This window comes from Protopterus annectens, chromosome 1.part2 (assembly GCF_019279795.1).
Source record: "Protopterus annectens isolate FY-2018-M chromosome 1.part2, PAN1.0, whole genome shotgun sequence".
NCBI lineage: Eukaryota > Metazoa > Chordata > Ceratodontiformes > Protopteridae > Protopterus > Protopterus annectens.
In genome coordinates, this window is record NC_056727.1 from 622,183,398 (window position 1) to 622,211,068 (window position 27,671).

The 27,671-nt window shown below is 39.8% G+C and overlaps 1 protein-coding gene across 1 annotated transcript in view; it reads left to right on the top strand.

Annotated features, from left to right (window-relative positions):
• Positions 1-27,671, top strand: part of OPN3 (opsin 3) — a 730,438-nt gene that overhangs the window by 552,426 nt on the left and 150,341 nt on the right. Inside the window, exon 2 of the mRNA XM_044058020.1 lies at positions 1,027-1,346. Coding sequence (XP_043913955.1) covers positions 1,027-1,346 — 320 coding nt within the window. The remainder of the gene's footprint in view (positions 1-1,026; positions 1,347-27,671) is intronic.

Here is a 27,671-nt window from a genome sequence, read left to right on the forward strand (position 1 = left end):
TTTAATGCCCATTAAGCTGCATACTGGGACTTGTGATCATCCATTTCAGGATGCTGAATTGACTCATATAATCTGGAACAGAAGCTTCGGTCTTGCTCCACTGTGCTTCTATTTTAAATCATGCTGATGCTTTATGAAACATATTCTAAGTATTGAATTTCTTTTCTGATTTTATAAATGTTTTATAGTATAATGTAGTATTGAGTAATTTATCATTCTAAACTCATTTATAACAGCACAGAGACTCATTTTTCTGACCATTGTAGATCAAGTAACTGATCAGTCTAAGAATAAAACAGCTTTATAAATCAGTTCACATACTTTTTTTGTCTCCTGGAACAGATTCATCAGTTAACATGATGAGTTTTTACATTTCTGATATTTAAATGCATAATAATTAATAAAAACACTGATTATTTTTACTTACAGTGTTTAAAACAATAACACTTTGGGACAGATTCCACGAGTTGGTCTCAATGTAAGTCTGCCTCGATTCTGAAAGTGTTGCTTTCAGTGTAAGTGACTTATTTTGGTGTAAGGTCTTTCTGTAAACAGACTTAAACTGGGGACCATATTCCAAAGCACCTGCTCTCAGTCTGGTCTCAGTGTAAGTGGTCATTTACACTGTGAGCAACTATTTTGGAATCAGGGTCTTTAGTTTGCATTTGGGAAAATTATTAAATGATCTTCCAATTTTACCAAATCAGCTATAATATATTTGAGTGTTAGTTTTAAGAATTAGTATTGCTTTCTAGTCACCACTTTATGTGATTATATTTATTTTTTTTTATTTTATTTTACATTTGTTTACCGGGAGTGTCCGACTGAGCCCATAAAGGCCCATTTTCAGTGGAGGCCCAGGGAGAAAAGCTGAAAGTTGCATAGTAAACAGTGTTACCATAGAATATGAAAAAAAAATGTTTATGTTTTGTATGTATGTATTTATTTATGTATGTTTATCATTACAGAATTAAGCACTGCCATAAAAACCCTAGAGTGATGCTCCTCTTTCTGTTCTATTTTCAGGGATTGTTTCTATTATGACCCTTACCGTTCTTGCATATGAACGCTACATCCGAGTAGTGCATGCCCAGGTGATTGACTTTCCATGGACTTGGCGTGCAATTACTTACATTTGGCTTTACTCATTGGCGTGGACTGGTGCACCTTTAATTGGATGGAACAAATACAAACTGGAAATACACAAGCTAGGCTGTTCTGTTGCTTGGGACTCAAAGGATCCAAATGATGCTTCATATGTACTCCTTTTCTTTTTTGGTTGCCTAGCTGTCCCTGTAGGTATTATGGCATATTGTTATGGACATATTTTGTACACAGTAAGAATGGTAAGTAGCAGAAAAAATATGTTTTAAGTATTACTGTTTGTAATAAAAAACAAAAGCTCTTTAGTAAAAGATAAAATCAAAACAGATAAAACAATGCATCATGCAGATAGGTTTTGGGTAGTTGATTAACAACCTCTGTTTTGTGGGCATGTTTTTCCTACCTCACATTTGTTTTCAGCAGTATCTCCAAAAAAAGCTACATGTGCATGCTTATAGATGTGTGTATATATATATATATATATATATATATATATATATATATATATATATATATATATATACCTATGCATTTATAGCTGTCTATATATAACCAAACCAAGTCACATGTAAGCCACTCACACAGAAATATTCAACAAGCCTCTTAATCATTGTAAATTTTGAAACCAAAGTTAAGTGCTTTCACCCAAAACAGGAAACTGGATTTCATCAGAACTTAACAGTATGACTGAATTGTCATTATCTTCAAAGAATCACTTAATTGATTGAACATTCATACATTTTGTTTAGTCAAATTTGAATTCAGTGAAATTACTTTTCAGTGATTTTCTCAGATCCAGCAAAGCAACATTATGGTGATACTGGAGAGGTCAGACTAATCAGACTACAATCCATGCAGAAAATAAGCAGGACCTCTCAGGAAGACTGGAATGCCAATTTTACCATAGCTGAGAGTTTCACATGCATGTTGTTATAGCATGTTTGATCATAATATGGCACATATACCAAGTGCAAGCATGAGTATACCTTAGGGATCAGTAAGCTTTCCAGGACTACTGTACTTCACACTTCTGTAAACATGCATTTATTTATTTATACATGTAGGAGATATGTTTTAATATTTCTTAATGGCGGTAGAGCATTGACTCTCATGGGCTAATTTTATTGTCTAGATTATAAATAGATGTGGGCAAGCTGTGGTGGTGCAGAGGTTAGCATTGTCACCTCACAGCAAGAGGTTCTCCCATTCGATTCTCAGCTGGAGCACCTTCTGTGTGGAGTCTGCATGTCCTCCCTGCAGTCGAGTGACATTAAAGACATGAAGGTAGGTGCGATCATGAATGGGCATGCCTTCGTTGAAGGTTGGGCATCGGGCTGGCAATTCAGCACTGTAAAAATCCACTGCCAATTATGAGCAGACCGGAGTTCCGCTGTGGCGATCCCTAACCGGGAAAAGCCGAAAGTCATTTTTATAAATAGATATGGGCAAAGTCAGTGAGGTGCTCAATTTATAAAGCTACATCCCAACCAATCTCTCATACATGCCACTTCACACCTTTCATTTAATTCTCCATTTTCAGTCTTAAGCACATCCTAATGTTGTATCCAGAAGGATTTTTTTTGAAATCATTACCATGCACATCACTGTCCTTGCTGACAGATATACAACTTCACATATGATTGTAAGTGAATATTCAGTTTAACCTTCTCTGTGTACTTGGTTGTCTTGACGCACAAAAACAGTGCCACTGTGTTTCATGGTGAGATAACTTTTGTGCAATCATGCTTTATTATTTATCTCAATACAAAAGCAATATATGACTAACAACACCAAGAAAAATCATTCAGCAATACTCTTCATTTCTGAACATATTAGGATTTGACTGTCATTCCAATGAGTTTGAAAACTGTTAACATTTAGTAGAAATCAGAAATGAGAATTAGCTGCACGTAATAATATAAAAAATATAAAACTCTACATCCATACATTAACAACAAATTATTTAGTACAACAGAGCTTTATAAATAAATCCATAAATTTAGAAATGTCTTCAACATCTCGCATTCTTTTGTTGATCATTTCTAAGATCTGACAGATTTAAGAATACAATAATTGAAGTTTTTGGTGTATATTGTAGACATATTTGTACAATGCTTTACATTTAAATAGTAAGCTCACCGGACAACAGAAGCATGATAAAGTGGCTTTCCCAATCCACCTTGAGTAGTGGGATATTAATATGTCATTTGTTTTCTTCCAGTTACAGGTCATTTTATTTATGTTGTCAATAGTTTTGAAAAGATAGGTTTAATTTTAGAACAGTTCCAAAAATGTACAAAACAGTAACTACTTTATTAGGACAAACTTTAAAGCTAGGACCTCAGAGAGGAGATATTGTTAACCCAAATTAAGCCAATATATTGGGGCGTAGGATATAATGACTTATGGAGGATCATGAATTGCTAGTGATAAAACATGTAGAACAGTCAATTTTTTAATGCATTTTTTCAAATGTTTATTTAGTGTCTTCCCACAAATCCTTACCTGCCATAGTGGAATCCTTTTTAATCTATACTCCTAAATACTTACTTTTATCATGTCCCCATAAATATGGGTATTGCTGGACCAATTTGTGTTTGGATGCATAGTTTAAGGCTATAGCCTTGTGTTTTATTTATAGGTTCATATGCTCATATTAATTTTATATCTCAGGAAATCCTGGAACTGTCTCAGAATATTCCACAACACTGAAATGTCCTTTTCTGGTTCCATCAGGCACAAAATAATATTATCTGCATCTAACTCCAACTTTTCTTGAATACCATACCAATTACATCCTTGAATTTCTGGATCCCTTATTTTCTTTACCAGTGGTTCCAAATATAACACAAATAACAAAGGGGAAAGAGGACACCCCTGCCTGGTTTCTCTGTTCAGACACAAGTTATCAGAAAATAACCCTCCCACTTTGATTTTTGCCTCTGATCCCTTATATATCCCTCTAATTAACCTTATTATTGTATCAGGAAATGCAAATACTTACACTGCCTTACTCAAAAAATCTCAGTTTACTATGTTGAATGCTTTTTCTACTCAAGACCCACCACTAACAGCAGTATTTCCATGCATTCTGCTTCCTTCTGGATCATCGTTGTTCTTTTAATGTTGTCAAATGTTTGCCTTCCTCCACAAAACCACATTGGTCCATATCATATCAATTTTGGCATCACCTTTGTCATTCATTATCCATTATAGACTTACAGAGTTTATAACTGAAGTTAGCCTATATAAACCGGGATCAGATAGGGCTTTACCATCTTTAGGTATTACAGGCACCATAGCTTTTTTTCTGGATGTTGGTGCCTCCCTTCCTTTGAAAATACTGTTAAACAAAATCTTCCAGATCTGTATCCCTCTCTTCCTTCCTAACTTCCAAACTTTCATTGGAATACCATAGATTGCTGGAGACCTTCCTGTAGGTTGGTTACGTATCACCATTTTATCTCATCTGCTATCTTAACTCTTGCCTCAAACCTTGTCTTATTTAAGTCTTCTATGACTACTTCCATTTATATTTGTCTTGATTTCCCCATTTCTCTGCTTTGTACAAATGTTCATAAAAACTTAATTCTTAGTAGTGTTGCTTAGGCAAGTATCTAAAAACATGAACAAAATATACAAAAATGGGCTAAAGGGAGGGTTAATTATACTATTATAAACATTACAAATACTGTGCTTTCTAGGAAGGTTCTCTGCTTTATACAAATTTTCATAAAAACATATTTCTTAGCAGTGTTGCTCATGCCAGTATCTAGAAACATGCAAAAATGAGCTAAAATGAAGGTTAATTACACTATTATAAACATTACAAATGCTATGCTTTCTAGGAAGGTTGAGCAGCTGAGATGTGATTTTATGATCATTTGTGGATCACTAATATAGAATAGGGATTAACTTTGCAGTTGCAATACTAATTACATTTAGTTTGAAGTACTGGTTTGCTTTTAATCGTCCCATATTTCCTAAATCTTCAACTGAAACCAGTATTTCTTTTTTGAGTAAATTGCAGAGCACTTTATATTTAAGAATGGAAAAAACAGAAAATAAACATTATTTATTATTTATAGTGATATCTGGGTTGCCTAACAGTGGCTGACATAATTTAATTTCAAAGTTCAATTTCAGTTCTGAAATAGAATGTTATAAATCAATTGGTATATTAAATTTTGGTAATTTATTGTAAAATAATTATGTTTTAGAAGTGCTTTTAACACTGATATCCAACATTTTAATGAGAGAACATTGCACTGTTATTCAGAGAAAACTTAATTTCATCTTATAAATGATCTTCTAAAATCCATAACAATTTTATGAAATGCACAACTACATAATGTAGATATATGTTTGTAATTTTCAACCCCCTCCCCCTAAGTCTTGGGGTCTTATCATTTATTATGTTTTATCTTGTGATTTTAGTTTCCCCAAACTTTATCATTTTGAAATAGTTCACTAGGACTTGAGTGACAGTGTTGTTGGGGACATACGTATTTTAAGAAAAACATTTTTTAGATAAACACCCTTGAAAGAAGCTTAAATTGAATTTTATCCCACCTGCTTAGCGGTAGTTTTCATTTTACCCTTAAGACTGTTAAAATTTACAAAGTCAAAAAATAGTTCACGCTTATATCTGAGTAGTGCATATTTAATTTCGGTTAGAACTCTAGTAAACATTCAAGAGTAAACTGAGAGTGCAGTATTATTATAAGTCCTTAATGGAGATAGGATAGATTTATCTAGATTTAGTTTGCAGTTGGAAACGCTGCTATATTCTTTAAACTATTTGAGTAAATACTTCAAAGAAAGTATATTAGGATGCCATCAGCAAAAAATGTGATCTTAGTGTTCACATTGGCTTACTTAGCACCAATGAGTAGATGATGTGTGGGTATTTTATTAAAAAAAGTAGTTGCATGGACAGAATGAAGATGTAGGGGATAATTTTGCAGTTTTCTGTTTTGACTGGAGGAGAGGTATGTCCAGTTCTTGTTCAGCACAAGGAACCTCCACTGAAAAGGAACATTGCAAACAAAAGGCACGGGCGAGATTTGTCTTTTTCAGAACTTTTCAAAACTCTTAAAATAAACGGAATCTGGACACAATCAGAAGCCTTACTGGCATCTAAGACAAAAACAGCATGTTGTTGACAGTTTCATGGTGATATGGCAGTAGTATGTATTACTGTCCTGGGTCTGACTGTTGCCCCTAAATCTTGCCTGAAAATGAGTAGTTATAAGGCTGGCAATCGATCTGATCGCCTTAATACCATTATAGTTATTTTCATTTCAGTGAGTATTAGGGAGATGGAGCAGCAACGTTTGGCAAACAAGACGTCACTCTTAGGTTTTCAGATGAAATGTTTTTAATGCCATTTGTCTTAATACAGCAAAGTAAGCAGACCAAAACAGGAGACAGCAGAGTTTAGAAGTGTTTGTAGGAGTGGGCATTAAACCGCCCTGGGCTATGGGATTTATCCATTTAACCTATTACTTGCATTATCAAATTCAAGCTTAGAATAGACTATACTAGAGCAATTGAATGGCTGAGACATATAACATTGAAACCACTAAAATGTAATTGTTCAGCTCGATATTCTTTTAGGTTCTGAGGTACTTACAGTACTGTTGATCCATGTGGATCCTTAGAAGCCTAGCCATATGCTCCCATGAAGTTTTCAGCTCTTATATTTTAAGTATGAATAGTTCAAAGAAGGATAGAACATTTTCCTGTTGCCCCTGTCCATGAGAAACAAGGGATCTAAACCTGGGGTGAATTTGAAGTTACCTATCTATTTGACCAGATTACATCTGAATAGAGAAAGAGAAGCGCTTTGCTCTATGTAGAGGGGAAGATGATTTCAAAGAAGTAGTATTCACTGTGATACATACCTGTCCTTATAACATGTTCTATTTATGTTTCAAAAAACATACAGATCCTTGAACAGGTGTTTAAGCTACCACTGGACTTGTGAAGGTGCAGCAGATCTGACAGGATAGGGCCTGTTCACTCGCTGTGCATGAGGCAGAGATAAGTCCTCAACAGCCTGCATAATAATGAGAAGAGAGACAAGGCTGTGAGATGGTCTACACAGTCTTTTTGTTTTAGAGCCTCAATTTTCTTAGTGAAAACATGTTTCTGTCATTCAAGTTGTATCAAGTTATTGGGCAGATATATACTAAAAGGGGCATTATACTCAGTGATAGACATGATAAGTGCCAAACACAGTAGAAAAATCATGTTCATAGATCTGGGTGCCATAATCTTGTTAATAAGCCATGCAATGTAAAAGGGCTTCCTTAAAATAGTGGATTTGTGGTGACCAAAACACAGTTCATTATCTGCACAAGTCCCCAGGTTCCTAACTACTGGATCATTTTTTTTTTGTGGGGAGGGGGTGTTGTCAATATGAAAGTCACAAGGGACTCATGTTTGCAAAAGGATACTATTATACATTTATTGGAATTTAATTTTAGTCCATGGTTTTGACTTCAGCTATTTGTTTGGGAAATATCTTATTAGAGGATCTTAGTGTCCTCTGTTGAGTTTATGATGGCACCAAGTTTACAGTCATATTCACTCTTGGTCAGCCATATACCTTTAACATTAGCATTGACCTCCAAGAAGTATATGGCAAATAGGAGTGGCCCAAGTACTGAGCCCTGTGGTGCAATTTTAGTAACAGGTCATTTGTAGGAAGTACAGCCACCCATCCTAATTTCCTGGAGTCAATTTGCTATTCAATGAGTTACATAAGGATTAACCTTTACCTTGGATAACATATCTATAATATATGAGTGTGAGATGGTGTAAATATCTTTGTGAGGACAGAGTTGGCCTTAGGTCAAGTGATACCCTAGGCAAAAGGGCTCCACAGTGTCTCCCCACACCATCTGGTGCCCCCAACCTGGTCTATTTACATCATCCAGTTTACTGGAAAAGTGCCCCTGCTAGAACTGCGCCCCAGGGGGCCACCTAGTTGGTCTATGCCTAAGGCCAGCTATGTGTGAGGTTAAGATATACAGTTTGTTTTAATTTGCTTTTATCCATTCCTTCAGTGACATTCTTCAAGAAGTTATCTAGGATAATCAGGCAGGATCTGAACTTGACAAATTGGAACTGACTTGAGTCAAGAGTTTATAGGTTACTTATGTCCTTATTTATTAATTCCATAATGATCCTTTCCATACCCTTACAGATGAGGCTAGTCAGTATTATGGGTCTATAATTACCAATTTCCATTGACACCCCATCTTTGTGCAAGCGGATGATGGCATCTGTCCTCCATTCATCTAGCACAAAGCTTATTTAGAGGCTGATATTGAGTAGATTCTGTAGGGAGTGTGATAGTTCCTTTTTCAGGCTGGCCTGTAAGCAGCCTGCTATATTATCCAGCACCACAGAACAGTATTCCTGGCCTTGAATAGTGCCATGAGAACTTGTTCATGGGAGATTTGCAGTGGAGAAGAGCTGTGGGCATGTCTGGGAATGTAGGTGGAGAGAAGGTGGTGAAGGTAAAACTAAATGTATCTGCTAGGATATTGACTATGTCCTCACAATCTGAGTATGTGTTATCATTTACTATTAGCGCTGCACATTGCTGAGCATTGTTTCTGAGGTTTCTAACATAGTTAAAGAAGGCCTTGTGCTTGTCCTTTGCTTGTGTTGCTATTTGTACCTCATGCTTGGCATTGGTTGATAAAAGCAGGATCCAGAGTGCCTTGTTAAGTTTTATAAAACACTTCTTTTTTAAACTTGAGAGATACATTTATTTTTACATGAAATTAGCTTTTTTTCCTTTTATTATGCAGCCTGTTTGTATTTGGCTTCCTCTATAGGGGTTTATTTTTAAATTTGACATTATAATTACTTTGGAGGGGAACAGATTTATCTGTGGATCTATTTACATCTATGGAGCTATTCATGTATAGATAGAATTTGGTGATAAAGGACTCCACATAAGCAGTGCAGTCATCGAGTTTGAAGGGGACGTTAGATTTAGACAGGTCAGTTCTCAGTTTTTGTAGAATTAGTCTTTGCCATTATCTCTGAATACCAAGATATTGGAGGATGCATTTGGCTTCTGTCTTACAATGAATATGACTGATTTGTGGTCTTATTTGACCAGGGAGGAAATTATAATTGGTAGGGAGCAGAGATGTCTCATACTGGTGAGGAACAAGTCCAGGAGTTTATCACCTCTGATTGAGTTATAGACTAAGTGGTCCAGATAGTTTGTATTGATGACATCCAGAAATCTCTGAGCAGACAATTTTGAGGATGCATATCTCTCCCAGTTAATGACCGAGTGGTTGAAATCCTCTAAAAGAATGGTGTTTGGTTTAATGCATAGGTACTCTATACTAGCCAGGTAGAGGTAAGGGGTGAGGGGGATATAGAAGTAGTCCTATAGTTGATGTGATAAGGGGTTTCGTTAATGGTAAGCTGGATGTGGAGGAGTTCCAGGTTGATGTCCTGTCTAATTAGTCTGGAAGTGAATATTTTTTTAAATATAGAGACACCACACAGCATTTAGTGCCTTTATCTAGTGTAGTGGGCCTGAAAGTGTGGTAGCCATTGAAAGGCTTCCAGGATGAGGTCCTCTCAGTCATGGGGCAAGGATTTGATTGCATATGTGATGTGGTGAATCCTGGCACCTGACAGACAACTGGCCATGACTTTCTCCTTGTAGACCTGGTGAACAGCGCATCAATGTCTCCTATTATGGAGTCGCATATGACTAGTATGCTGGATTGTATGGAGGTTTGCCTTATGTGCTTTTGAATTGAAGCACTGTAATTCTTAGATGTATATTTTGTACTGGACGTTGCCTATGTTGTGTTTTTTTTTTCTTTGAAAAAGTTTTTATTAGATTTTAACTAAACAAATTGATCACAATGACTCATTGGTGCAGCGGTTTGCATTGTCTCCTCACAGCGAGAGGTTGTCTGATTTGATTCTCAGCTGGGGTGCTTTCTGTGTGGAGTCTGTATGTCCTCCCTGCATTTGTCTGGGTTTCCTCTGGGTGTTCCTGTTTCCTCCCATGTTACAAAGACATGCATCTGGAGTATTTCTCCCCAGGCCTCTGCTAAAACTTGGCTCATTCCAAATCAGACTTTCAAAATTTGTGAGCATAAAAAAGAACAATATGAACAAGGTGTTGTGTGTTTTTGGGGTTGTTACGGGCACTTCTTTCTTAGGTTGCATCTAGGAGGCCTTTGTAGTTTAAGTAGATTACCTTTTAGAGCCTCAGCGTATTATGTGTTTGGTCTGTTATGTGTGTATGATAGGTTTAGTGTGGTGTTGTGTGTTACTGAAAACCTGCTTGGTATTTGTAGTGGCCTTGTATCTCAGCTTTGCCTCCAATAACATTATATAACTGCATTTCTCACACACTGTGACTGTTTGTTTAAGTAGCAGGTGGCTGTTAGTAAACATTAGACAATTGCTACAATGTCTGGGGATGGTTCCAGATACTTACCAATGTAAGCTGTAGGAGGTGAAACTAGGGGGTGTTTATAGATAACTTACTGGAGTGCTGCACAAGGAGAGCAACATGCCTCTTTGGGCAAACCATGGGCTCTTCCTTCAAATACTTACTATTATGTACACTTAGAATTTATGGAGTAGGTTATGGTGAGTAACTTAAGGTTCTAAGTGCCTGTGTCTATACAGTGCACAACTAAATTTGGCTGTACCATGACCAGTGCTGTGCAAATGTAGTTATTTTATTACAGTGCAGAAAAGTAAAAAAAATTCAGATGAGTTCACTGGCCATTAAACAGCATACTTTAAAGTTCTGCAGCAATCAGAGACCAAGAAATGACTAGGTTCATCTCTACACCCAGTATAGTTAAACCAAAGCTATTGCCACTCCTATCAAAATATATTACCATAAATAATTGCAGAGCTATCACAGTAAGCCAGTATGAATGCTGAGTTGTTTATCCCACATTATGGCAAATATATATATATACAAGAAAAAATTTACCTGTAACAGCAAGGCTGTTGTTTATATAGGGACATGCACGCAATGTCCTTGTTTTTATATCGGGAAGACTATTAATGCTCTTAGGAGCAAAATGTATCAACATTCCTATGATATTAAAAAACAAGATTTAAAAAATATTCTGGCAGAGTACATTATTAGTAATGAGGGACATGATTTTAGATTTTCAGTATTAGAACAAGTTACAGTTGGAGATAGAGGTGGTCCCCTTAATAATTTTTTGGAAAATAGGGAACTAAGATGGCAGTTAAAAACTAATGCAACATCATTTCCAGGTTTAAACACAAATACATCTATCAGTTCCACTCTCAGATTAAAATCTGAAGGTTATTTTTGAATAAAAGTATAATAAATTAAGGATGTTTATGGTTTGAACAAAATACAGTGTATTTTCTGTTTTTTTATTGCAATATGGTTTAAAACAATGTATTTAATGTTTTAGATATCTTAATGGGGTTGTAGTAATTGAATTCAATTTAAGTAATTTCATTATGATGTCATTAACTATGAAGGTGTGTATTTGTATAAAAAGGGTTTAGTTCACTATGTATGTGTATTCTGAAGAAGTTTTTATTAAAAAACGAAAGCGCTAAATAACAGGATTTCGTGGATCTCGTCTTTCTTTCCTGGCTGTTTTTAGTTTATTTGTGGCTTTGATTTTTATTTTGTTTGAAGATTATGGAAGGAGGAGATGGTGGAGATCCACCCACACTTGGTTCATTGGCCTCATCTTTAAATCACCTGAACTGCACAGTTGGAAATCTGGTTTCTCTTATGGAGAAACTTACTCAACGTGAAAGGGAAGGTTCGCAGGCATTACAGGTGGCTTGCCCTGGTCGGACCTACAACAGTATCGCAGGGGACGAGTCGAGCAATTTTGACATCACACCAGCTCAACGCAACAATGAGGGAGAGAAAATGCTTCAGTGAGGGAGGACGAACGGTTTTCCCATAATGGAAGCGTACCTAACAGCAATTTAACCTACAATGGACGGAAAACCCTAAGCCAGTGGCTAGAAGGGGACTGTGAATGGGGTATTACACCATCTAAACATCGGGACAACAATGGCTCATTTCAGGAGCAGCTCAACGACCTGGAAAGTTTAACATTTGAATATCGAAAATTGCAGTTAGAAAATAGTTATCTATGTGAATGTAAACGGGGAGAACTGGTGCCAAAAGGACTCCGATTATGGCGATATCCGTCAGGTTTGGTTAAAAACTCAGAACTTCATGTGGAACTGCTTGCATTATTTAACCGACATGGTTGTGAACTTTTGGACTGCCTTATTTCTGATAATGATAAAAAAATGGTAAAACTAAATGACAGAATTAAACAAGTGAATAATATTTTACAATCTGACTTATTATTTGAGTTTAACAAAGTAAAGTTTGATAATATATTTAAGAATGTTGATCAGTTTATTATAGATTTAAAGTACAAAAAAGAAAAAAAGCTTAGAAGGGATGAAAAGGAGTATGCTGAACAGAGAGCATACCCCCCACCCCCTTTAAGTCATAAGAAGGTTTCTAATAACTATAACCAGTACCAGGACTATAGCCATGTATCTGATGGGGAACCTGGTGATGTTAATGGTTTTAACGATGATGAAAATATTTTTGGTTTGGACCCTTTAGAGTTTCCCCCTCTGAGGAGATCCGAAAGGATCAGGAACCAGAGGAGGGGAAGGGGAAAACATCATTTGAACTACAACAACAGAGGCAGGGGGAGGGGGAGAATGTATTAGATATGTTTGAAAGCCTCTTCTTGGAAAATGGTTTTACAGATATAAATATACTGAACACAGTGAATGACTTGCTTGAAGCTCCACATGCTTTAAGGGACACCATAGAAACCTCTGTTCAGATTATTACCAATAGCAATGGTGACTTCAAAATGTATAATTATAGTGACTGCATATTGGATAAAAGTATAGCAAATATTTTTCAAAGAGGCTTGTCTTTTGTGCCAAGTAAAAAAGGGACTGTGGATGAAGCATTAATAGATTTAAAGATGTATGCAAGAAAGCTGAATTTTCAGTTTTATTTCAAAGAAGGACTGCATGATATCAATATTAATAGTGGTAATAACAATATATGTAAAAGATCTAGCACTTTCAATCCTCCACTATGCCCTATTGTACAGATGTTTGAAAAAATGTGTGATTATGATATTCGCATGTTATTTAAGAACAGTAGTAGGTCAACATACAATGAAAATAATCTGGATAAGAAAGAGATGGAATTACTAAAAAAACTATGTAATAATGACAAGATTAGAATTATGAAACCGGACAAGGGGGGAGGATTAGTTATAATGGACACTAATTCCTATATTGATAGAATGCTATCATTTCTTCACACTGATACATATTGTCAGATGAGTGTGAATGAGAAAAATATATCATACAGGAAAGTGGACATCATGTTGTAAGAACTTCTGTTAAATAGACAATTCTCATTTGATGAATGGTCTTATATGACAGTAAAATATCCAAAAATTCCTACTACTTTTGATATACCAAAAGTACATAAGGATCTCAACAACACCCCCCCCCCCCCTTAGACCCATTGTTGACGCAAAGGCTTCAGAAACATATTATATTGCCAGTTTTATAGATATTCAATTAAAAAACATTTTACAAGACTGTAATTGGATAGTAAAAGATTCATGGAACTTACTTAAGAAAATTAATACAAATATGTATAATCATAGTTTAATCTTTGTAACAATTGATGTCAAAGATTTATTTTCTGTTATCCCACATGATACTGGAACTGAATGGTTCTATTCCTATTTATGTCAATACACTAAAATGGGGCATGATAGGATTCTTACATTAAGGAGCCTCATGGAGTTAGTATTGGACACTAACATTATTGTATTTCAAGAACAATTATTCAAACAATGTAAAGGTGTAGCCATGGGGGCTATTTGTGCACCCATTTTTGTTAATTTAGTTCTAGCATTCTGGGAGAAGGGAATATGTGTTCACCAGTAAATATGCACAACTTTGGCAATATTATGGGTGATATTTGGATGACATTGTCATCCTATGGAATGATAGTGAGGATATGTTAAATGAATTCCTTGAGTTTATTGGTGTTAGTACAGGATTTCTGGAATTTTCTCATACCATTTCGGATGAGAAAATTAATTATTTAGACATCACCATAAGTAAAAATAGAATGGAAAGTTGTTTTGAAACGACAATTTTTAGGAAACCCACTTATTCCAATACACTTTTACATTTTTCCAGTTTTCACCCTATCTATCAGAAGAAGTCACTAATAAAAGGTCAAGGGGTCAGACTAGCAGGAATGGTTTCAGACTTCTATGAGTTTTTAGGTCAAATAGAAATTCTTAAAGGTATGTTGGTTAGTAGAGGCTATCCCTTAGAATTTGTGGAAAATACATTAAAGGAGGTGGTATCTAAAAGGGAACAAGGTATATTTTTTCCATTATTAGGTAAGGGTCCTAATATTTTAGTTGAAGGTATGAAAAGTTCTTATAGCCAGAACAATAAGTCTTTTCATAGTGTTGGTATTTTTAGATATAACCAGCAGTTTAAAAGTATAAGCAACATTGTTCAACGTAACTGGAATGTATTCAATATTAATAAAGAATTTTTGGATATTGTGGGAATAAAACCTAATATTGTTTACAAGAAGGACATTACTATAAAAAACATGGTAGAGAGGGTACAAGAGATTCACTCTGGGCCCAAGGGAATGTTTAAATGTGGTTTTTGTCTGCAGTGTAAACATATTCTAGAAGGCACAGAGTTGTTTATCCCAAATTATGGCAAATATATATACAAGAAAAAATTTACCTGTAACAGCAAGGCTGTTGTTTATATAGGGACATGCACGCAATGTCCTTGTTTTTATATCGGGAAGACTATTAATGCTCTTAGGAGCAGAATGTATCAACATTCCTATGATATTAAAAAATAAGATTTAAAAAATATTCTGGCAGTGCACATTGTTAATAATGAGGGACATGATTTTAGATTTTCTGTATTAGAACAAGTTACAGTTGGAGATAGAGGTGGTCCCCTTAATGATTTTTTGGAAAATAGGGAACTAAGATGGCAGTTAAAAACTAATGCAACATCATTTCCAGGTTTAAACATGAATACATCTATCAGTTCCACTCTCAGATTAAAATCTGAAGGTTATTTTTGAATAAAAGTATAATAAATTAAGGATTTTTATGGTTTGAACAAAATACAGTGTATTTTCTATGTTTTTTTTATTGTAATATGGTTTAAAACAATGTATTTAATGTTTTAGATATCTTAATGGGGCTGTAGTAATTGAATTCAATTTAAGTAATTTCATTATGATGTCATTAACTATGAAGGCGTGTATTTGTATAAAAAGGGTTTAGTTCACTATGTATGTGTATTCTGAAGAAGTTTTTATTAAAAAGCGCTAAATAACAGGATTTCGTGGATCTCGTCTTTCTTTCCTGGCTGTTTTTAGTTTATTTGTGGCTTTGATTTTTATAAATACATGGTTCCAGATACTTACCAATGTGAGCTGTAGGAGGTGAAACTAGGGGAGGTTTATAGATAACTTACTGGAGTGCTGCACAAGAAGAGCAACATGCCTCTTTGGGCAAACCATGGGCTCTTCCTTCAAATACTTACTATTATGTACACTTGGAATTTATGGAGTAGGTTATGGTGAGTAACTTAAGGTTCTAAGTGCCTGTGTCTATACAGTGCACACCTAAATGAGGCTGTACCATGACCAGTGCTGTGCAAATGTAGTTATTTTAGTACAGTGCAGATAAGTAAAAAAAATTCAGATGAGTTCACTGGCCATTAAACAGCATACTTTAAAGTTCTGCAGCAATCAGAGACCAAGAAATATCTAGGTTCATCTCTACACCCAGTATAGTTAAACCAAAGCTATTTCCACTGCTATCAAAATATATTACCATAAATAATTGCAGAGCTATCACAGTAAGCCAGTATGAATGCAAAATGTACATATCACAAGTGTTTCAAGGTTGGTAGTAGTCCAAATCTGGTGCAGAGCAGCTTAACTTCTGTGACATGTTAAAGGGCCAATGTCAGCCAATAAGGTTTGAATTCACTTTGGAAGGTGTTCCAGATTAAGAATATTGGTGAAAGGTTTAGATGGGATATACCCCCATTCAGAGTATTTGATATTCATTTTTGATATAAAAGTAGTATAGTTCAGGGAATGTACTTGAGTAATTTTTGTCTGCAGTTTTCTTATAGCTACATTTGGCTGGCTCTTATGTTACCAATATTGACATCAGACATCATAGGGTATTCTATCATTTTTGGTAGTAGTCATGCAGTTTTTGAGATCCATTTCTACTCTTATCGAGACTGATTTCTCTGCCAATAAGTTTGGGTTAGATTTCTATTTAAGAGTCACCTGGTTTGGTTTATTGTTGCTAAGAGACATCATAATTTAGGAATGATCTGGCATCTGTTATAATGCCCACGACAGTAGGTACAATAATTTTAGAAATGAGGGAAAAAAATCTAAGAGAGACCCAGAATTATTCCAGTAGGAAATTTACTCTGAGTGGATCAGATAAATTGAATTATTAATTACTGAAGGGTTGGTAAAGCTTTGTTGTGGAAAAGTGAAGGGCTCACTTATAGAAAGAAGTGATAATAACATTCCATTCACCAACTGTTATAAAGATAGGATATTTAAAGTTTTGGTTAAGATGAGATAACTCATTTAGTAATTTAATTTTCTCATTGCAATTTGTATAAACTAAAACTAGAATGAAAACAAGAGACTTTGACAATTCAATATTATATCAGTCAACTAATTCATAGCTACCTTAAGAGACATGCATAGCTAATAATTTTGATTTCATAACTTTTTTGATAGTGGTAGCTACCCTTTGCTATATGTACTGAAATCTAATGTGCAAATATATGAAATTCAAACTTTTTAATAGATTTAAGTTGGGTTCCTAACATGTAGGCTGCTTTAATAAAACATAAGGCTGAATCAGAGTTATATAGTAGATGCCAAAATTGAATTATTTTCCCAAATGTTTGAGTACCATTTCATTTCAAAAGGAAATTTCTACTTTTTTCCACTAAATTAGACATCAAGCCTCATTATCTGATTGCAGCATTTAAAAATAGAAATGAGCCATGTTAGCTGGGTAACAGAAAAACAAAAGCATTCTGAAAAAAACTGTTAGATTGAAGGAGTTATTATGCCCATATAAAAGAATTAGATTCTATATCAGTATTGAAATAGTGAAGTAGATTTCATCATGTGTGACATTTGAAATTAACAGTGGAATGACACAGGCTTTTATTCATTTTAAATCCCCTAGCATAAAGCTCAAGGTAGTCTATAACCCTAAATCTATCCCTATACCTCCAAAAAATCACCAAAGTCTTAACATTTTTAAACAAACAATAGTTTTCAACAGAGTTGGCCTTTACTGGAGAAATAATGGATTGTTCAGGGGTGTACTGAGGCCAAGCATTGCCAAATGGTCAGCTATAAAAAATATGCAGTCAGAAATGAAGGAATTATTGTTTTTTAGAATTGGTTTGTATTTGTTATATTATGACTATGATGTCCCTCCTCTGGGCCAGTGATCAAGGAGTCCTCACCACAGACACCAGTGAGGGATGTTCACTTGGTACAAAAATGGATACACTTAGTATTTTCAGATGCAGCTCTCTGCACCAAGCACAGTTTCCCTTTACAGCACACAGTGAGCACAGTCCATCCTGGGCTGGGTTTCCCCCTCTCCCTGTCTCACTAGGCCCCAAATAAGACTCCACACTGACCACAGTTGCAGAGTTGAGTTCTCAGCCGAGTGTTCCAAGCCAAGTCGTCCACCACCCTCTATGTGAAACCAGTGCACTGTGTACCTGATTCAAGTAGCTGACACACACACTCTTTGAGATTTGATGTTCATGCAAACACACACACACACACACACACACACACACACACACACACACACACACACACACACACACCTGGGAAAGGCTTGCACAGATTTACCAGCTATGCCCCCTCTGACCAGACTATAAGGTAGATACTGCCACCAAAACAATTCAACGTCAGCTCCTCTAAGGGTCTTACAATGGTACCCAGTCATGCTGAGTAAAATTAATACTAATACAAATACAAATGGTAGTGTTTGACCAATGCAGCAAGGCTTTCAGGAGCGGCCACAGTTCACCATATAAATGTAAGTACTTTCAAAGGTTAAAATATTCTCTTAAAGTCCAGCCAGAATGAAAGCTTTAAATTTATTTAATAATAAATAATAAGAGAACATGAAATTACTAAATATCTATTTACAATAAAACCAGAGTTTCAACCACATGAAATTTTAAAAGTAACACAGATGGATATTCACACAGATACAGAAAAAACAGTACTTAACTAATCTCACTATATTTTCCTGATTGATCTAAAAAAATTACTACTCCCTGGTTACTTACTAAAGCAAGGCAAGATGAACTGGGTGAGTGGTCTTCCTTCTTGTCAGGTTTCACAAACAGACTGCCCTGAGACTTCTGTCTTATCTAGAATTAAAACATCATTTCAGTGCTGGCTCACACACATCTGGACATCTGACTTCTAGTTCCCACACTACCCCCTTTACTGGAAACTGAGCCAGAATCTTGCACTTATGTGTTACCATACACACACACACACACACACACACACACACACACACACACACACACACACACACACACACACACACACACACACACACACACAAAGCTTTGCTAGGATGTGTTATAGCATCCAGAAACTATAAAACCATTTCAAAAATGTTCACGCTTACTGGTTAGCAATTAGTTCACCCATAAGGGCAGTACAGTAGGATTCCTAGTCCTGGTTTTCACAGGCATTTTGTTTCTGGCTGCAATCAGAATTGTAAGATACAATCTTTATGGCCTAAACCATGTAATTTAATTACAGACTATTTTTTAAAGCTAGCTAGACTGAGATTAACATCTCCTCTTCCAGTAACATCTGTTACATTATATTAATTTCAACAGTTACCATACAGTCTGGCATACAAGTGTATTTCTTTTTTGTCCAGCAAGACCCACTGTTGGTACATTTTTAACACAAGCAGCTTTACAAATACATTTTTAAAACAAGCACCTGTACAAATCAGTTTGATATATAAATGACATATAATTCTTTACAAAACTCCAGCTAATTATGCTGGTATATGTTACACATCCACTGCCTTGCTTCTGCTGGCATAGCTGGCCATATCTCACATCATCACATCTCTCCCTTCTTTGAAGATCAAGCTGTTTTTTCAAGTGACCCTTAAAACATGGCTTGAGGCACATGACCCTGCCTGGGAACACATTAACCCATACCCTGTCTTGAGATCCCATCTGCAGTGTGGCATTGCTGACCTCACTACAGTGCTGCACTGTCATATCATATGTTTGCAATCCAAGGGTCCATCTTAATAACTTGACATTTTGCTGGCTGGCTTGATGTAGCCATAGATCCCACTTAGACTCCTCCAGCCACCCACTGCAAATACTTCTCACAAGGGCCTCCCTATCACTGTATGGCTTTATCATGTTAACATGGTACAGTTTGTGCCCCTGCCTCCTGCCTAGCAGCTCTACCATGTAGTTAATATCACTGACCTTCCTTACCACTTTGAAGGGTCCAACCCAAGCTGCCATGCTGCCTGCAGCTTATTGTGTCTGACAGGAATAAAGAACTATAACCTGCTGTCCCACAGCATATTCTTGGGCTCAAGCATTCCTGTCATACCAGACCTTTTTCTACTGTTGGGCTCCTGCCAGTTTCTCCTAGGCCAAGCCTATGAGCTTCCTAAGCCTTGAGCTGAGGTATAGGACATATGCCACAGCAGACTCCTTGTGGGATTCACACTCACCCTCCCACTCATCACAAATCATATCTGAAGGCCTGCACACCCTATGCCCATACAACAAGAAGGGTGAAAAAAACTATGGATTCCTGGGTTACCACTCTGTAAGCAAACAACAGATGGGGCAAACATTTGTCTCACTCTCTCTTAAGCTGCTCTGCAAATGCTGGTAGCATGGTCTTTGGTGTAGAGTTTAACTTCTCCACAAGACCATTAGTCGGGGTGGTAGGGATAGTCTTAAGGTGCTTCACCCCACAGTGCTCCCACAGACAAGCCAGCAGGTCTGACATGAAATTGGCACTTCTGTCAGTCAGTATATCTCTCAGGAAACCTACCCAGCTGAAAATCTTTAACAAACCATTTGCCACCTTCTCTGCCTTGATGGAGGACAGAGCCACTGCATCAGAGTATATACTAGCATCATCTACTACCAACAAGATATACTTCTTCCCTGTAGAACTTGGGGTACTCAGAGGCCCCACAATATCCATAGCTACCCTCTGAAACAGCTCCTCAATCATAGGCAAAGGCATCAAAGGAACTTTGACCTTGTCTCCTGCCTTGCTTACATTTTGGCACTGCTCACAGGTCCTGCAGTACCCTGTTATGTCCCTTACAATCCCAGGCCAATAAAAGTTCTGTGTAATACTTCTCTTGGTATGCTTTATGCCCATATGACCTGTAAAAGGAATGTCATGGGCTATGGCTAGAAGTGACAGACAGTAGGCTGTAGGCACTACCAACTGCTGTATTACCTCACACTCTAGCCCTTCTTCAGGGGTCCACTCACTATACAGTAACCCTTTGATGTTATGTGATCCTATCTCGCCTACATTCTGTACTGATGGGTTCAGAGCCGATCCTCGGCTCCGACTCGGCACGCTATACTATAGAGCGAAGTCTCGAATTGGCTGAGCTATTCTACATCCCAGGATGCACCACTGCTACTTCCCCAGATCTCGTTTGCTGCTTGATAGCAATAGACGTGGTCTCGGCTTGGCTGGGCTAAGTACTATTTACTGACTAATTTTCTGTCAGAAAATTTCTAATTTTTCACCCAAAAGCTGTTTTAACAGCTACTTGTCATTTCTAGTGTTTTTTTGTGGAAAGTTTGTGTGAAATTTGTTAGCGCTAGGTTCCCGCTTTATTTAGTAGGGGTTTCCTCGCGCTCTACTTCAAATTGTTTAATACCCTTGTGTTACTTAATATTTGTGTAGTAATTATTTTTTTCTAACGTCAAGGTCCCATTTTAGTTAGAGGGGCCTTGCCCTCACGCTCTGCCAGAGCTGTGTTATAGTTTCTGCCTGTGGGCCTATCCTGTTTAAATTAGAGGGATTTGGTACCTCTGTGGTAGTTTTTGTCCTAGTCTGTTTTTGGTAGTGTGTCTTTGTAGAGATGTCGAAGGAGCATAGGCCTTCGGGTTTTAAAAAATGTACCAAGTGTGGGTACAAGATGTCAATCACGGATGACCACTCTCTATGTGTTTATTGCCTAGGTCCTAAACACCTTCAAGAGTCGTGTAGTGTATGCCACGCCTTTTCTTCTCGTGTCCTCCAAGAGAGGAAAAACAAATTGATATTGAAGGGGCTCATCACCCCTTCTTTTGAGGAGGCTTTATCTTCTTCCCCCTCCCCTTCCAGGAAGAAGAAGTCTTCTGCTCCGACCAGTCCGTCGGAGCCGACAGCAAAGAAATCAAGGCAGGCTTCTCCGTCGGCTCCACGGACTTCGGAGCCGAGGTCGGAATGGTCTGCCTCGATGCCTCCAGCCTCGACTCCTCTGTCCTCGGAGCCGAGCGCTCGAGCATCGAGAGGCGGGTCACCTTCTCCGGCTCCATTGGTTTCGGAACCGAGAAAGGTCGCTCGCTCAGACTCTTCTACCTCAGTGCCGAAATCCCCGTCGGCTTCGAGGGAAATTGCTGTGCTGGTCGATTCTCCCTCGGCACCGATACTGCTTGAGACTATTCGGAGCCGGTTCCCCAGTCTTTCGGAACCGGCGGAGAAGTCAACTCGGGCCCAATCGGTCTCTTCTCGGTCTTCGAGGATGTCCGATTTGGATATAGACAGGGTGCTTCAAAGGCTGTTTCAGTCTCCAGTCTTCCAAAAGTTAGTCTCGGCTCCAGCCCAGTCAGCTCCGGAGCCGATTGTCCACCCTGTTGTCTTGGTTCCTCCTCCAACAGCCTCGGCACCGTTGGAGTCGGTGCTGATGGAGCCGGTGGAGGTTTCCGGGTCGGCTCCGACCCTTACTCCAACCCTGACCTTCGGGTTGGGGTTCGGTACACGGACCTCTTCGGTCGGCCCCGGGGGTGATGCTTCGGGTCTGATGGTTTCGGTTCCGAGCCTCCCTCTCGGTGCATCGGCTACGGGAGTGCCGTCTACTGTTGTGGCCTCGGGGGTCGGACCTTCCCAGGACTCGGGGGGTCCGGCCTTCAGGGCCATGAGGAGTGCTTTAGCCAAATCTTCCTTGGCTACCTCCACCATCTCTCCGGCACCTTCCCTTGGCACGGAGACTAGTTCCTTTGTTGTCCCCCTGTCTCAAGACAGCGGAGCCCTGGGGCCTGAGGTCACCCCCATTGGGGATTCCTCTCTTCCTGGGGGTCCTTCCGAGGCTTCTTCGGAAGAACCTCCCAGGAAGAGACAGTGCAAGAGGAAGCACGTTGACTCGCCTGATGAGGCTCTCACCTCGGACACCGACCTCGATGATGCGGAGGGGTCCCCCAAGTCGTCCTCGGATGATGTCTCCTTCGTGGACATCTTGGAAATCCTCAAGCAATGAGGCGACTGGCAGTCCAAACCCCCTTCCGCTGAGGAGTCGGTATTCCTCAAGGCCTTCGGGGCTCACCCTTCTGCCTCCTGGGTGTCTCCACCCTTCGATGAGCTCCTGGATTTGATCTCTCGAAGGGCGTGGGAGCACCCGGATTCTGTGGAACCGGTGCCAGCTCGCCCGAATAAATTTCTGTCAGCCCCCCCTGAAAAGGATTTCTTATCTAAAGGTGTGGCCGTAGATGCCCTGGTGGTGGCATCTGCTACCCAGCAAGATGTGGCAGAGGCTTTGACGTCCGTCCTACCTCCTAATAAAGAGTCTAGGAGTATGGATCGGTACGGGAAGCGCACCCTTACTTCAGCAGCCTTTACTTTAAGGTCTCTGAATTATCTGATGCACTTCACCAGACTTCAGAGGGATCTGGTCAAGGAACTTTCAGATACCCTCTCTGGTAACCTACCTGAGCAGTTGGCCCAGACGGTTAGCTCTCAGTTGGCTACTCTATCATCGATATCAAACTCGTCCATGAGGCTCATTTCATATGCGGCCGAAGGGCCGAGTAGAGCGGCGGGTACAGGTGTTGCTCTACGGAGACAAGCCTGGCTCCGCCTGTGTCATTTTGCAGAGGCCTTCAAGTCTTCCTTTGCCGACGCTCCCTTTGATGGGTCCTCCTTGTTTGGACCCAAGGTAATGGACACCTTGACCTGCTGTGAACAAGAGGGTAAGACTTTGACTGCCGTAGGGGCATGGTTTTCCACTCCCTTCCGGCCTTATCCCAAGGCTAGAAGAGGGGGGAAAATGTGGTTCCACAAATCTCAGAAGACTTACCCCTCACAGCAGGATGATCCCCCTTCTAGAGGCAGAGGAGGGGGAAATTTTTCAGGAAGATGCCGTCCCAGAGGCGGCAGAGGCCCCCGCAACACTGGAGACCGCGAGTCCTTTCGTGGCTCCTCAACCTTCCAGCATCCCTGAAGGATTGCCCGACTGCGCCGCTCCGGAGCCAGTCGGGGGTCATTTTTCGAGGCACATAAAGGCCTGGGAGAATATCACTCAGGACCGATGGGTGCTCTGGATCATTGCCGGAGGTTACAACATCCCCTTTTCTCAACCCCCCCCACCATCCTGGAAAATCCCAGACCCACCACCCAGTCAACGGGATCTCACAGCCATAGAAATTTCAAAGCTGCTTCAAAAAGGAGTCATCCAACCAGTCCCAGAAGACCAGACCGGATTAGGGACTTACTCAAGATTCTTTTTGGTGCCAAAAAAGACCGGGGACATGAGGCCCATCTTGGATCTCAGCAAACTCAACCGTTCTGTCAAGAAGTCCAAGTTCCGGATGGTCACCTTACAATCCATTCTCCCACTGCTGGAGGAAGGTGTTTGGATGTGCTCCATAGATCTCAAGGACGCCTATTATCATATCCTGATAGATCAGGCGTCCAGGAGACACTTGCGCTTCAGCCTGGGAGACAGTCATTTCCAGTTTCGTGCACTGTCCTTTGGTCTCACCATAGCCCCCAGGGTGTTCACCAAATATTTGGCGGTGGTGACTGCTCACCTGAGAAGTCTAGGATTCCAGGTGTTTCCATACCTAGACGACTTTGCTCCTAACTGCCACTTCCAGGCATTTACTCTTACAGAACCTAGCAGCCACTATATCTCTAGGCAACTCCCTAGGAATCACCTTCAATTGGGAAAAGTCTGTGTTGCTGCCGTCTCAGCACATACGGTTTATCGGAGTAGAGATAGACTCAAAGCAAATGCGGGTCTATCTTCCTACAGAGAGGATAGAAATATTACAATCTCAAGTCCGAGCATTGCTCCTCAAACGTCGAGCCCCAGCCAGGATGGTCCTACAACTGTTGGGTTCCATGTTGGCTACCGTTCTCCTAGTTCCCTTAGCAAGATTGCATATGAGGATTCTCCAGTGGCTCCTGTCAGTCCAATGGTCTTATCAGGATCTCCCTCTCAGTCACCTCATTATGATCACGGAGACGTGCAAACAGGACCTCCGTTGGTGGCTTCTTTCCTCCAACCTGGATCAGGGGCGACCCTTCATTCCCCCTCCTCCAGTGGCCACTTTGACTACGGACGCCTCCCAGACGGGGTGGGGGGGACATTACCTGGGCAGGTCAGTCCAAGGCAAGTGGCACTTCGACGAGAGTTCCCTCCATATCAACATACTGGAAATGAGGGCGGTGCTTCTATCGCTACAAGCACTACACAGTTACCTCCCCCAGGGCATGATTGCCATTCAGTCCGACAACATGTCAGTAGTCTGGTACCTGAACAAGCAGGGAGGGACCAAGTCCTACCCCCTTTGCAGAGAGGCCATGAGAGTATGGGATTGGGCAATTGCAACCAACCATTTCTTAGTAGCAACACACATTCCGGGGAGATCCAATGTAATAGCCGACAGACTGAGCAGAACTATTCTCTCCCCACACGAGTGGTCTCTGAACAACAGAGTGGCGACTCAGATTTTCAGAAGATGGGGAAATCCTTGTTGTGACCTCTTTGCAACTCCTTTCAACACGAAATGTCAACAGTTCTTCTCTCTCACCCCAGTTCCGGGGGAGTTTCCCAAGGACGCCCTAGTCCAAGCTTGGCCCAACGGCCTGCTGTATGCCTTTCCACCGGTTCCCCTTCTTCCCAGGGTGATCCAGAAGGTGATTCACTTGCAGAGCAAGATGATTTTAGTTGCCCCATACTGGCCTCGTCAAGTCTGGCTGCCCTTTCTTCGGAAATATGCACTGGACGGTCCATGGTTCCTGGACCAGATTCCAGACCTCTTGATCCACCAGTCGGGACAGCTTCATCAGTCCCTTCACTCATTGAGGTTAACAGCTTGGCTCCTCCACTTCCGACCATAGTCAGGAACCATGTTTTGGATTCGGAAGTCATACATATCATGTCCTCGGCCCACAAGACTTCGACTAAAAAAATGTATAACAACAAATGGAAGAGATTCGCTATTTGGGCCCAACTCCGGGGATTAGATCCCATTACTGCCCCGGTGTCAGAAGTTTTGAAGTTTTTAGCTTCTTTATTCAATCAAGGTTCTTCGGTCTCTACCATCAAGGTTCAATTGGCAGCTATTTCTAATTTTCATGAAAGTATAGACCCACCTTTGATGAGCAATAAGTTGTGTAAAGCCTTTATGAAAGGTGCTGGGCTGCTTCGACCTCCGATTTCTCATCCCGCTCCACCGTGGGATCTTAATTTCGTATTAGGTGCTTTGACCTCTTCCCCCTTCGAACTGGCAGCAACTTGTGACTTGAAATTTCTTTCTTGGAAAACTGCTTTTTTGGTGGCAATTACATCAGCCAGAAGAGTTTCGGAACTTCAAGCCCTATGTGTCAAACCACCGTACCTGGTTTTTCACAAGGATAGAGTATCCCTCAGGCCTAATCCATCCTTTGTTCCCAAAGTTTGTTCTAGTTTTTGTCTTCAACAGTCATTGGAACTCCCAGTTTTCTTCCCAAACTACTCAGACAGAGCGGAATACATCTTCCACTCATTGGATGTTCACAGGCAATTGCGTTTCTATTTAGATAGGACGCACCAAACATGGAAAACAGATCAGTTGTTTGTGTCCTTTTCGGACAATAAATTGGGCAAAGCCATCATGAAGGTCACTATTGCCAAGTGGATCATTGACTGTATCAGTCATACTTACCTTCTTTCTAATAGAGAGCTTACAAACACTGTGAAAGCTCATTCTACAAGGGCTATGGCTACTTCGACAGCCTTTCATTCCAAGCTTGCCATTAGTGACATTTGTGCTGCGGCTACCTGGTCTTCTCCTCACACCTTCATTTCTCATTACAAATTGGATGTGGCATCTCGGGGGAGAGCTTCCTTTGGTTCCACAGTTCTCAGGAGTGTTTTCCAGTGAGCCACCCAGGAATCAGGTGCTAGGGACGCTTTCCCATCAGTACAGAATGTAGGCGAGATAGGATCACATAACATCTTTTAGTTATGCACTTACCATAACTTTAGATGTTTGGGATCCATCTCACCTACATTCCTAATAACCCACCCTCCTTCCCCCTGCCTTGGAGATCAGAAGAGACCGGACGGTTCAGTTTAGCCGTTTCATCTTGAAACACCTGGCAATGTTATATCAACTGTCTATGTGTGTGTGCATGTGTGCGGACAAACAAGATCTGGGGAAGTAGTAGTGGTGCATCCTGGGATGTAGAATAGCTCAGCCAATTAGAGACTTCGCTCTATAGTATAGCGTGCCGAGTCAGAGCCGAGGATCGGCTCCGAACCCATCAGTACAGAATGTAGGCGAGATGGATCCCAAACATCTAAAGTTATGGTAAGTACATAACTAAAAGTTCCAGTATACAGACTTCTCTTTTCCTTGAGAATCATGTGCCTCCCTAGCTACCTCCCTCAAGCCTCTTAGTGTGGGGTCAGAGAGCTGACACTGTCTCATCTCTACCTTTGTGACCCTTCCCAGTTCCCCTTCCACAGAAAGTCTGGAATGGTCTGACAGTGGTGCCTCACTGTCAGCCTGGGTACTACCACTCACCTCTGCCCTTGCAGTCACTCCATCCAAGGGAACATCAGTGCCTATCAGAAGCTGTGGCTCACCTTCAGGCTCACTGCTACAGGGTAGCTGCCTCCCTGAAATAGCCACCTCACCAACTCTGGCTTCAGGTGTGGGGTCTGTATGGTCTCCCCCAGGCTACCAGCCCCACATGCCTTTCTCCAAGCCTGACTGTGTGTAACTGCATGCACACAAAGTACTGCATTACCAAATAATTCCCTATCAAGACATCTGCAGGGATATCCAAAAACATACCTCCTTACTTGCTTCCTTTTTCACCCTCCCACTCAACGTGAACCCAG